General features: G+C 41.7%; 1 protein-coding gene across 4 annotated transcripts; it reads left to right on the top strand.

Moving 5' to 3' along the window:
• The first annotated feature begins 24 nt into the window (after positions 1-24).
• LOC110482962 (calpain-2 catalytic subunit-like) lies at positions 25-12,228 on the top strand. Of its 4 annotated transcripts, none has more exons than XM_085577207.1 (11): positions 25-79; positions 2,373-2,455; positions 2,790-3,116; positions 3,879-3,959; positions 4,908-5,024; positions 5,367-5,531; positions 6,163-6,241; positions 6,455-6,565; positions 6,989-7,047; positions 7,663-7,728; positions 12,027-12,228. In XM_085577207.1, the coding sequence occupies exons 6-10, from the start codon at positions 5,370-5,372 to the stop codon at positions 7,684-7,686; spliced, it is 435 nt and encodes a 144-aa protein (XP_085433333.1). In that variant the 5' UTR covers positions 25-79; positions 2,373-2,455; positions 2,790-3,116; positions 3,879-3,959; positions 4,908-5,024; positions 5,367-5,369; the 3' UTR covers positions 7,687-7,728; positions 12,027-12,228. The 4 variants fall into 4 exon arrangements, with proteins under 4 accessions (XP_085433333.1, XP_085433330.1, XP_085433331.1 ...); XM_085577204.1 differs by lacking the exon at positions 12,027-12,228 and adding an exon at positions 8,732-9,406; XM_085577205.1 differs by lacking the exon at positions 12,027-12,228 and adding an exon at positions 8,732-9,406 and having other exon boundaries at positions 4,908-4,985; positions 5,370-5,531.
• The last annotated feature ends 240 nt before the right edge of the window (positions 12,229-12,468 follow it).

Here is a 12,468-nt window from a genome sequence, read left to right on the forward strand (position 1 = left end):
GAATGAAGAAATTCTGGCCTGTGTTGTTCCCAAAGACCAGAGCTTCCAGGAGAAATATGCAGGAATTTTCCACTTCCAGGTATGTGGAAAACAGCCTTTTCCCCTTAGTGCTATTGGGCAGGAGCCAGTGTGGCTGTCTATGTATCCATGTGTGATGTTTCCTGGCATGGCTTTGTGGGATGTCAAAGAGCCAGACAATAAAAAGGAGACATCTAAAAAAGGTGGCCTTCTATCACCAGGGCCTGGGAAGCTCCATTTCGTGTGCTCTGTGCACCTCTGAGGGCTTGGCAAGTGCCAGTTCTTCAGTGTGCAAAGCACATCAGTCCATGTACCCAGGTTTCAGAACAGAGGAGGTCCACAATTGTCTTATGTTCCTAAAAGCTATTTGTCAGCTTCTATATTCTTCATTATAAACCCAGCTAGCTAAACATTGTGCTGATAAACAATCAATTATTAGTTAACTACTAACTCTTAACTTCATCAAGGCCTACTCATTTATTATTATTATTTTAATTAACTCTAGTAAGGCTTATTTCTAACTAAAATCTTAGCTCCTCTAAAATCTCTAAATTCCTTAAAGTTTACATTTCAGATTTCACCCAGGCATGTGCTCTCCATGGGGGTTAGGCTGAAACTAAACTTCATTAGCTCAAGTAAAAAGCTCATTCCATCCCTTGTGCTTCTTCCATGAGACTTTCTTCTGTTTAGAAGGTTGATGGTAATGAATTACACAGGGAGCTTGTTAGGGGTCGTGATGGACATCTGTGTCCCTAAGAAAGCCTTGTCTTGGCAGCAGGATGGCACAGGCTGAGAGGGTTTGGCACTGGCTCCTCCAGGCTGGTGCTCAGAGGTGACAATGTCCATCCTCACTGCAGCCTTTTTGTTGCACCTTTGTTGCACAAGGTGTACCTAAAAATGTTCCCAAAAAATCTGGGCTCTGTTCTTGAAGCAGAGAGTTTCAGACTGTTGCCATGCCTTTAAAAGGCTTTATGGAAAGACACATTGTCAGAAGCTGGACCCATATGGGAAAGAAAAAGGAGAATGGTCTTGCCTTCAAGCACTCAGCATTGCTTTTAGCCTTACTGAAATGAGTCTAAGTATTGTTATTGTGGTAATCATCCTCCTCCCAAATGAGATTGCATCTTAGTTATGTCTAAAGGGAACAAAAACTCCATTCATAATATAAATGTAAATGTTTCCTCCCATTTTTCAAGTTAAATCAAGTCCCAGGAGCAGGAACCTTCACAGCAGGAAAAGTGCTTGGTTAATATAAATTTGACTTCATGATATTTCCAAGGTCTGTTTTACTTATTGACATTTAGATAAGAATCTGACATTTGGATTTTTGCCCCAGACTTATACAAATCCCTTGGCTGGGTCAGGGGGAGAATAAATATATTATGTTGTTGATAAGTGCTGGCACTTTCTGTAGTGTAAATTAACTATTGTTGAGTTTATCCTTTGGATAAAAAACAACTTGTAAAATATTTTCTTCTGTTCTGTAAGAGAAATAGGGACACAGAGATTAAGCATTAAATGGAGAGTGTGCTGTGGGGCAGTAATAGGCCATGAATTGACAGCAGGAATCCTACCTGCTTCTTCCAGTCCTCTCTGTTTGTTTAAGCTTCAAATATGCTTGTTTAGAAGTCACACACTTCTGAAATGGTGGAAAGGCAATGACAGCCACATGTTTCATAGGTGGTTAAACATTCACTGTCTGGCAAGAGGTGACTTTTCTCTGCAGTGTTTAAAGGCCAGACTGCCCAAGCAGTGGCTGTGAAAAATTGAGGGGGATGTGCCTTCAGGTATGAAAATTGAGGGGGATGTGCCTTCAGGTATGAATGGCCTTTAAAGTTCAGCCTCTTCCCTTGCTGCTCTGCAGGGCAGATCCTGGGGGGCAGGGCTGGGGAAAGGGAGGGAAACCTCCCACCCTGCTTTGGAGCTGCAGGGGGTGTTTTGACACTGAAATTTGGTGGAACTGGATGTGATCCCAGTGGAGCCTCAGGCCAGCCACTCCCTGTTTTTCTCCTGGTCCTTTGAGAGTATGGAGTTTCTCATGTGCATCCCCTTTGGAGATGCATGAGAGTGGCTGCACCACTCCGAGTGTTTTGGAGCCAGGAGGGAACTGCAATGCCAGGTTTCCAGCATGCACCTCATGCCACAAACATGGCAAATTCCCTGGGGTCCCAGCACCACCACATGTGCTGCTGTCCCCTCTCCTGCTCTTGCCACACTTGCTACTTTTGTGCAGCAGCCAAGCCACTCCTGCAGCCTCCCAGTGAGATGGAAGCTCTGTTGGAGCAGGAAGCTTGGTTCTGTTGGATCCCCTGCCCATGGCAAGCTGCAGTCACTGATGTCTTCTGCCTCTCCAGGTCACCAGTTCTGAGAAAGAGAAGCAGTGACTCCCCAGAAGCTGGTGGAGGGACACACAGCCTCGGCCACCAGGGCAGAGGAGGTAGGTGTGCCACCCCAAGGTGCAGCAGGTTTTGTGTGTGCCCATCTTCAACACTGCAAATTCTTAAGTGTCACCCATTTTGCTGAATTGGGTTTTGAGTCTCTTCTTTCTGAAGGAGTGCTTAATTAGTTGTTATGTTTTAGATAAATACAGATTTGCCTTCTTGGGTGTTTGACCAAAAAAACCCCTCTTATTCGATAAGCATGGCTGTTTCCCATGGAGCAGGGTGGTGGGCAGCTCTGTGCAGAAGGGTTTGGATTATCCTTTATTCCCACCTTGTGAGTTTTTGTTGTTGTTGTTTTGGTCTGTTGTTTTTGGTTTTTTTTTTCCTTAGGAGAAACTTTTGAAGGAGAGTATTTGGTTTTGCAGTATCAGATCTGCAAAACCAGTGCTACCTTCTGCTGGTGATCAGGCCCTTCAAGTGCACTTCTGTACAGCAGGCCACACTTTCTACCTTACAAGAACTGCAAGAAGTGTTCTGAGCAAAAAAAAAGCCCAAAAAACCCCCATGTATTATTGTCCCTGAAGTGCCTGGTGAACATCACCTTTCAGCTGGGCTTGATGTTCAAACACAAGGGGCCTGCCCAAGAGTGGGTGACTGGTAAAGGCAAGACAAAACAAAGGAAGCAGATCATCCTTCCATGTGTGCAGTGGATTTTTGGTTAGTTCGCTGGTAATGGTTTCTGGAATAATTTTTGAAAGTTCGGGGTGAGGTGTAGAGAGCTGCTGGCATGCTGTGCTGGTTTGTGGGTGTGCATTTGGTCTTCTCACAGCAAAAACAGGGAAGAGGGAGTTTGTTCACCTTAATTCACAAGTAGGCATGATTTAGCCAAGCTGTTCCTTTGGAGATCTGTGCAGACTCAATAAGGATGGTTCAGCTGGGGTGTCATCTCTGGACTGCAGAGACCAGCAGATGACAAGAGGAGGGGCTGAGGCTGCTCTCTGTGGGGCATTGGTGAGGTCAGAGGGGTTGTGGCCAATCTGAGTGTGCTGGCTGTTGTAACAGGCTCCTCTTATATATAAGCGGGGGGTAAAAAGGCATTTGAATGTGAAAAGATAATTTATACCTAAGTGATGACTTTGAGAAATATCTCTGTACCTGCTTTTGGGCTTTTGTATAGCAGTTTTACATTCCCTTTCCTTGTAATCCTATCAAAGGTGATTTTTTAGCAGCACAAATCAGACATTTTGGTTTTCACTGGCTTTGGTTTGTGCATGCTATAAAACTTCTTTGGACAAACCTGGCTGCATGAAGCTCACTCAGAATCAGTTGGACTTTTGTCTTTTGGACCAGATGTGTGCATGTTGTCATGCCCAGCACTGAGATACTTGCTCTGTCAGGCTTTTAATTGCTGTAGAGGATGAGGGAGGGAGTGTGGTGCTGAATCCTTGGTAACTCTCCATACACTTCTGATCCCATCAGGTGAACTTCCAAGGAACAGTGCAGAAGATGATCAGAATCCAAAATCCCTGGAGACAAGTGGAGTGGGAAATAGAATGACAAGTGAGTCAATGGCTTCCCTGTTGCCAGTAGCCCTTTACTGCAGGGGTGCACTCGTGTTTCTGGCTTTTCTGTCTTTCTCTGTTCCCTACCTGAAATTCCTCTGTAAGCCTTGTCTGGATGTGGTGTTCACATGGAACTGTTTCAGAGAGAAGCATTCCCTCACTGTCATCTCCCTGGTAGCCATCACAGTATGTAATGCCTTTCATGCAAATTCCAGCTTTTGTGTAAGATGCAGTGATTTGGTTGGTGAATCCTAGAAAGCTCCCTGCAGTTTCTGCTTATTTAATGGCCTGGATTCAGTGGTGAGCTTCTGAAAACTCACTTTCTAAAAGGATTTTAAAAATCCATTTCTGCTGTTAGCCATGAAAGCTGGAGTTTACTCACTTCTGTGGCTGGGCAGTTTTTATTCTCACTCTTCCCTTTTCTGCCTCAGTCCAGACATTGCATTTTCTAAAAATAACACTCTCTTTCTCATCCTTACCTTGGATATTTGAGAAGTGAGGTATTTTATTTGCCAAGTTTGTCTATTTTTCTTATTTTGCAGTAGTTTGAGAATTCTGGAACTGCTAACAGTTAGATCTTATGCCAGAACAGCTACATTAGGGTTTCACCTTTCCCATGAGCTGTAGTTGATGTGGGGTTCTCTCCCAGCTGCCCAAACTGGAGTGGTTTTGACCCTGAGGTACAGGAGCAACTGGCCAGGAGACATGAAGATGGGGAATTTTGGGGAGTGTCACTGGGTTCCCATTCCAGCAGAAGGGAATGTCAGCTGCTCTGCTTTTACTCATGCAAAATAATATGAAATTCCCAGTTTGCTCTCCAAGATGAGTGTGCAAATTCACCCCAAATCCTAGTGCTAAATCATAATGACAGGGAGGGAGGATAGACAAGGTGGTGGTATGGAAAACCTTTCTGAGGAGACTTTGCCAGTGGCCCTGCCTCCCACAGGATGATGTTCAATGACTTCCTGAGGCATTATTCCCCCTGGAGATCTGCAACCTGATCCAGACACCCTGGAAGTGACAGGTACAAAAAGTGGAGCCTGCAGAAGCTGGATGGGAACTGGAGATGAGGAGCCACTGCAGGGGGCTGCAGGAACTACCCAAGCTAGAAAAACTGGGGAAACCTTTTGCCTGTCCACTTGCACTTTCTCTGGAGTTTCCAGGAGATGTTTTGGGATGGCTTATGGGATATGTAGGACTAATCTCCAAAAAGTGTGGGTGTCTGGAAAATTTGACTCCCTGATGAGGGTCCTTTGTGGTTGTAAAGGCTGGGGAGGGCAGGGCAGGGCATTGGTTTTCTCTTCTAACAGCTGATTTTGGCAGTCAGAGCCACATCTGTCGTATCTGACAGGTTTAAATATCATCATGAAAGAAGCCTCTGAGTAGTTTGCTTAAATCCACTTTCCAGATGCATTCTGGACAGTATTTAATCAAGTTGGAGGAGGAAGATGAGGACCCTGATGATCCTGAGGAAGGCTGCACTTTCCTCATTGGGCTGATCCAGAAGCATTGTCAGAAGCAGAAGAAGATGGGGGAGGACATGCACACCATCGGCTTTGTGATCTGTGAGGCAAGGAAGGCTGACAGGAATGTGGGGGGAAAAGGGAAAATCATTCCCCCTATAAATGGGATAGTGCAGTTCCCATGCTGGGCTTTCCTTCAAAGCTCAGATGGGTTGAGCTGGACAGCAGCTGCAGCAAGGAAGCTGCAAAGAAGCAAAAAGCTGTATCATACTTGCTTAGCCCCTGTTTCCTCTCCTGATGATGGAGAGGTCAGAGGGGCAGGAGTGAGAAAGAGCAAATGGGGAGAAATAGTAGAGAAATTGAGCCTACAATAAAAATCATGGTGGGCTGCAGGGAGGAGATTCAGCAGGAAGCCACAACCAGCCTGGCTGTGGCTGTGGCCATGCTGCCCCAGGTGAGCCTCACCTGCCTCAGGGATGGAGCTCAGCCAGCACTTGGCCTTGGGTGATATGGGCTCAACACCCACCTTCCCCTCAAGCCAAGTCTTCTTTCCTTTTCTTTTGTTTTGTTTTGTGTTTTTTTTTTTTTTTCCAATAATGTGGATGTCCTTCAGATCAATGTTGCAAAGTTCTTTAAGTAACATGCAAGGCTACATTTCAAAACGTTTCTCTTCTGCCAGGAGCCAAATCCCGCTCTGCGTTATTGTCAAGGTTTCACTTTGGGTTTTGTGTTTTGCAGAAAATTTACAGAGAAATTGATGTGGATCAATTTGGTACCATGAACTCATATGAGATGAGGAGGTCACTGAAAACAGCAGGTATTTATATTGATCTGTCTCTTCATAAGATTCCATCAGTTTCAAGCAGCATTGAAAGATGCTCAGAGCCATGCAGTCTCTGCTAACTTGCTGAATTTTGGGCACTCTGGAGCCTTCCCCTCCTGCCACCACAAAAGATCAGGCATTTAATTTTGTACCCATGTTTACTCTTTGGAAATAGAGTCTTTTAAATCCTTGGCATTGTATTTTCAGTGTTCAAACTGAACTTCCAGTTTCATCAGGTCATCGTGGCTCGTTTTGCTGATGAGGATCTTGTCATTGACGACTCGGTGCACTGTTTGATTTGGCTCAAACCCTTGTTCAGTGAGTACACACAGGAACCAGACAGGCTCTGCTGCCTTGTGATTCCAGCAGGATAACTGTCCAGGCAGACATCCTGTCCAGAAGCCCAGGGTAAGGTACTCAGACAAATTCAAACCTGAGATATTAGTCTGGCTTCTCCTAGAAGCAGGAATCAGTCTTTTAGGTCAGGCTGCTGAAGCACAGCCAGTCTTCCCTGCAAACAACTCAATGTTGATTAAAAAATACTAGGCAACAATTAAAAATGTTCAGTCTTGCTCCTGCACAATGACTTTGGAGTGGCCCTTTCTGATTTGGGCTGTAGGCCATTGTCAAGTTTTAGATGCTGGGACTAAATTCCTTATTGATCCTGAAGCACAAGGAAAAGGAAGACTTTCAAATTAGTTCCTGTATTTACCATTGTCTGTCATCTCTCTCCAACCACAGAAACTTTTAGAAAACTTGATACAGAAAAAAGTGGGACAATAGAATTGAACCTGGTTAATGTAAGTTCATTTAGCTCTAAAACATTTATTTTTGGGGGAAAAATGGTGGGGAGGGGAATGTAGGTTCTGTCCTGCTCCATTCTGACTGAGGATGGCTGGTTTTAAGTACTCAACATTTGTGCTGGATTTATCTACCTTGTATTTATAAGTAGCCTTAGAAAGGTTACCTTTGAAAAATGTAACTACATCACAACATATTCTCTCACAGTTACGTGCACCAGAAGCCACCTTTGGTAAAAGCAGTAATTTTGGCTTCTTTCCTGCTTTTCCTATCAAGAGAGCAAAATGTAGGTGCAGTTGTGTAGGCAAGCCTGATGGTCTTGCTCATGTCTGCTTCTTTCTGCCCCATTTGTTCCCCACAGAAAGGACTAAGTTTGGAGAAAAGTACCCTCCTATGTGTCTTTGATTTCCTTGTTACCTGAACATAACTTACTTCTGAACCTAAGAATCCCAAAACTCTGATTTAAATGAGATATAAATTTAAATCGCTCCAGAAAGATCCTAAAATTACTTCTGTAACAACAGGCTGACTATATGCTAGAAATGCAGCTATGCATGCTTGCTACAGGTCTTTTTATTAAATATAACCTTGTTTTCCTCTCTCTCTTGCTACAGTGGCTGTGCTTTACTGTCATTTGAGCCACTGGCATCAGCCTGAGACCTCAACAGGAGCATGATAAGGTGAAGATAATCAAACTACATACAAGTAATATCCAAACATGAATGTGCCTTAACTTACACAAAGCAAGCAGATTTTGCATGCAATTGCAAGAAGAAAAGCATTTTACTTCTACAGAAGAACCTGCAACCTCATTTTTATGGGTCTGACAGTCTGTGCCTACTCTCATATAGCCTCTGGAAAAAGGCTTTAGTTTAGTATCAATCCTCAGTGCAGGTTTTGAAAACACTGCTTTGCTAATATCTTTGTATTTAAGGCGTTTTACAGGACTTGAGGAAGAAAAGCTCATTATAGCTTGACAGTCTGGTTTTACAAAGTGCTTTTTGAACAACATCCTACATATCTGAAATTAATAAAGAGATAGTATTGCATATCTAAACACCTGTACTCAGAGATAGGGGTTCCAAGCCCCAGCATTATCCTAGTGAAATATTATTCAAAGAATTTGAGTAGCAAGTACATCTTTGACCAAGTGAGCATTGATGTACCTAGAGCTGGAGGCTGCTGGTAACAAGATTCTTAGAGAAAGCCCATGCTTTCAGGTGGAATCTTAAGTTCCTGTATCTTTCCTTTCACAAATAAAAGGGTTCAACCCAGAAAGCAGTGATAAAAAAAAATAAAATTTTCCTGTATTAGAGAAAGTGAGCAAAAGATGCAATTTATTGAAGGAGATTTTTTTGAGTAAAGCATTTTTCCTACTCTCCATAAAGTACCTTTATTTTGTGCACATTTCTTCCCTGCATGATCTTCAATTTTTTCATTCAAGTCCTTAAGTCAGCGCTGCAGTACTCCTTAAAAATATGCTTTTACTGATTATTAATGAAGATACAGTATTATCATAGCCTTAAACTGGCCAAAGAAGTGAGCAGCTTGCCAGGGCAAAAATAGAGGTGAATCCCAGAAGGCCTTAGCAAAAGAAAGGAAAAGTACAGCCAGACTGAATAAGAAGGATGAACTCTGCAAATCTCTCTTCTCATTACACTCTAAATGTTCATTTCTTTTAAGCTGCTCCCAGATGTCTCCCTGGTCTTAAGATCACTGTCTGTGAGCTCCTTCTGACCTCCTGTATGACCTGGTTTGGTGAACACCTCGGGACCACCATCACTTCAACCATCTTAGCCCAGGAAAATTCCATGTGAGCAGGGATAACACCTCCATGTGAACACTTTCAAGATCTGGCCTTTGGTTTTGGTATCAAATAGTTAAAGGCAATTGAAAGGGAAGCAATTTAAAAAGTGGCTATCACAGCAGGGCATCCCCAGCATGGCAATAATTAGTATTGACTCCATGATTCCAGAAGGCTGATCAATTGTTCAGTACTATACTATACTATAGATCAATTGTTCAGTACTATACTATACTATAAAGAAACCCATCCCCTTAAAGACAGTCCAATACAGTGAGACCAGATTAGTCAATTGAATCCAAAACACCATCACCAGTGGCCAATTAAGAAATCAGCCTTTGGTAAACAAATCTCCATAACACATTCCACATGTTCACAACAACAGGTGCAGCAAGTGAAGACAAGAATTGTTTCTCATTCTTTTCTCTGATCTTCTCACAGCCATCCCCAGGACAATGCCTGGGCAAGTTGTGCCTGCTGCTCTCTGTGGAGAGAGCTGCAGCAACAAGTGGCTCTGGAACATATTCTCAGATAATAAACAAAATTTGTTATGTTGTTTGTTTTTATTTTCATTTCTCACATGGCCAATGTGTTTGTAAGTATTTGCTGATTTTTCTCTTTTCATGGAGATGGTTTTTTCAATTGGTCTTTAAATACTGACTCATAAAGGTCCCTACTAAAAGGCTTATCCTTGACATACTTTCAGCAAAAGAAATAATAGGAGAACTTTCTAACCAACTGGAATGTGAATATCCAGAATTAAACTACCCAGCAAAGGCAATGATAGAAGTAATGTGTGCAATGGGTTTCCAAAGAAAAATTAAGATTTTAAATTTTACAAATGTAATCTGTGGAGTTGAAGTTTAGATTATTTATCATCCATGTTATTAAAAATGGAGAAAAGAAAATAAAAGCTTTGGGATTAATAAAATTATGAAACCCCTCTGGATTTTAGAAGCAGGCCCTTTTAAAAAATATTTTTTTTCCCATTAAAATATTCTTTATACATCTGATATGGCAGACCCCTGAGGTTTAATAGGCCATTTTGGCAAGAGGATACCTCATTAAGTAAAAATGATTTCTCGAGAAGTAGTAATATGGTGCTTCAAGAAAAGAGGAAAGCAGCCAGCCACTGGCTTCATCCTTTGTATTAGGAATGTTTGATTTTCCTAGCCTGAGTAGGTGCATCATAAAATCTTATAGCTCAGGTTTGTAGGGCATATTTCACATACTGCAGGAGGCAATGCGGGGAGAAGGTCCTGAAGATGCTCACAGCTGAGAAAACAACCAGCATTTTGCTTATGAGCAGCAGGGCAGCACAACGAGGTGTGCAGAGCTGGTGAAGCACTCAGGTATTTCATGAGAAGTATCTGATATAGTTGCTCTCAATAGCTTTAGAAGAAATCTGAGTCCAGCAGATCACATCTAGAATTAGGGTTGTCAGTAATCATCCTTGTATCAGTAACAGAGTCTTGGAATTCCAAACAGCATCTGTTTGCCAAAGACATATGGTATCCTGTATATGACACAGGCTTCCCTCCAGAAAAAAAATGTGATCTGGTGCATTCTCACATCGTTTTGAAGAAAGACTTCTAATCTCTCTTCCACTTTGATTTTATACAATGAACAAGGCAGACTATAATGTTGTAGCTTTAACATATTTAATACATTTGCATATGAGTTCATGATAAAACTAATTTTGATGACATGCTTGCATGAATTTTACCTTTTGAAATTTGACTTTTTGGACAGCCTCTGGTATTATTGGAGCATTGATTCTGTTGAGAAAAATGTCATGGTCCAGAGAGTAATTATCCAGCATAGTGAGACAGAGGCATTAATGACACTAAGCCTTTCAAAGTGAATCAGCCCTCCAAACTATGAAGCTGATTTAAAAATCATAGCATTTTACCACATATCATTCTGTGAGGAAAGACTTGGCTTTCTTATTTCTGAGCTCTTAGGACTTATGGTTTTCCACCTTTCTCTGTAGCTTCAAATGCAGTTAGCTGACTTTTTTCCTTTTGTTCTTTATTTTTTAAAGATGAAAGCGGAGTTTCACAAAACACTGGAAATTTAAGTCTAGGGATTTAATTTAATTTAATTCATTCAATTGTGGCCAGCACTGGGATCCTACCTTCTCTCCAACTCAATAAAGACCCAGAAAGGGCAAAACCATCTGGTTTTTATATTAGGTTTTCACTTTCTGGAACAAATCCTGGAATAAATGTCATTCTGATCTTCAGCTCTAGCTCAGCTTCCCCTGCAGTAAATGAAACAGCTCCTGCTGATTTCAGTAAGAGGGGCAGGCTCTCACAAACTGTGCTCTTTAGTAATTTCTCTGCATTCAGAAAACAGTTCAGTATGTTGTGACAGTTCCAAACCCATTTTAAATATGGGGAACATATTTAAAGAAGAACTTTAATGTCAAATCAAACCAGCCAGACGAAAGTGCCTCAGCCAACTTCCTTTTGTGTCAATAAGAACTTTGTACTGATTTCACTGGGCATTGAATCAAGACAGAAAAATCAAAGCCATAAATTTAAAATCTGAATATAATGAAATAAAACTGACAGTCTTAAAAAGAGATTCTAGGTAATAAGCTTCATACACTGCCAAGCCAAAATTCAGAGGCCCCATGAGCAGTAATACAAAAAAACTGGGCAGAGTGCATCTAAGTAAGTGTTGTGTGAGTTGCTTTTATGCTGATAGCATAAGTGAGTAGATTGAATGATAGCAGCAAATCAAATTATCTGATGTATTTTTTAGCTATATGATGTGTAAAACATACTAGATACATATTTTGTCCAGCTTATTGCTGCAAGCAATATTTTTCCAAAAGTCCTCTGGAAATAGCTTTCTAAATATTTTTCCAAAAGTCCTCTGGATGCAGTTTGTATCAGCACATTCAATCAAAAATTCCTCAAAGCAGGACTTGTGTGATGTCAGTAATAGATGTGTCAAATCAGGGCCTGCAAAAACTCTAAATAAATGACATTTATTAAGACTGGATTTTGTTAATCACACGGCATAGGACTGCATTTGGCAAGCAGTTCAGCTAAAATGTAGTCATTGTCCATTGGAAGTTTGTCTGCTTTTTCCTACTGCCACACAGCTTTTCCCATCTCAGTCCTGACATGCTTTTGTGTTTCTGGTGTCCTTCCTTTTTAACAGTCACTGTTGACAATAACAGCAATACCCTGTGGTACCAGAGAAGGATGAGTGATCCCAGTCCACAAAAAAAAGGAGAAAACAGAAACTGCTGCCACCATAATCTGAGACTTCTGTGTGTGGTTATAGGAGCCAGCATTGCTACTGTCATTCTGCCAGAGCACTTATCTAAATACCAATAAAATGTCTACATGTGACCAGAGAAGATGAATGTGCCATCAGTAATTCTGGGGGATTCTTTATAGAAGCAATAATGTTTCAATTTTGAGTCCCTGGCTTTTCTCACATTTCACTTTCTTCAAAGCTTTGCATTGGACCAGGCTGTGTCTATTGTTCTGTGGGAGAGCTGTGAGTTTCAGTTAGTATTGCAAATGTTTATTTGGGTTTAAAACTGCTAATGAAAGTTTTGCAATGACTCAAGAAAGTTTTGACTGCGATTTATCAA

The sequence above is a fragment of the Lonchura striata genome, chromosome 3 (genome assembly GCF_050655825.1).
Source record: "Lonchura striata isolate lonStrDom1 chromosome 3, ASM5065582v1, whole genome shotgun sequence".
Taxonomy (NCBI): domain Eukaryota; kingdom Metazoa; phylum Chordata; class Aves; order Passeriformes; family Estrildidae; genus Lonchura; species Lonchura striata.

Coding starts and splice junctions, on each gene's coding strand:
- LOC110482962 (XM_085577207.1), top strand. CDS start 5,370: ATGCATTCTGGACAGTATTTAATCAAGTTGGAGGAGGAAGATGAGGAC. Junction 6,566..6,988: donor TTGGCTCAAACCCTTGTTCA/GTGAGTACACAC, acceptor CTCCAACCACAG/AAACTTTTAGAAAACTTGAT. Junction 7,048..7,662: donor TAGAATTGAACCTGGTTAAT/GTAAGTTCATTT, acceptor CTCTTGCTACAG/TGGCTGTGCTTTACTGTCAT.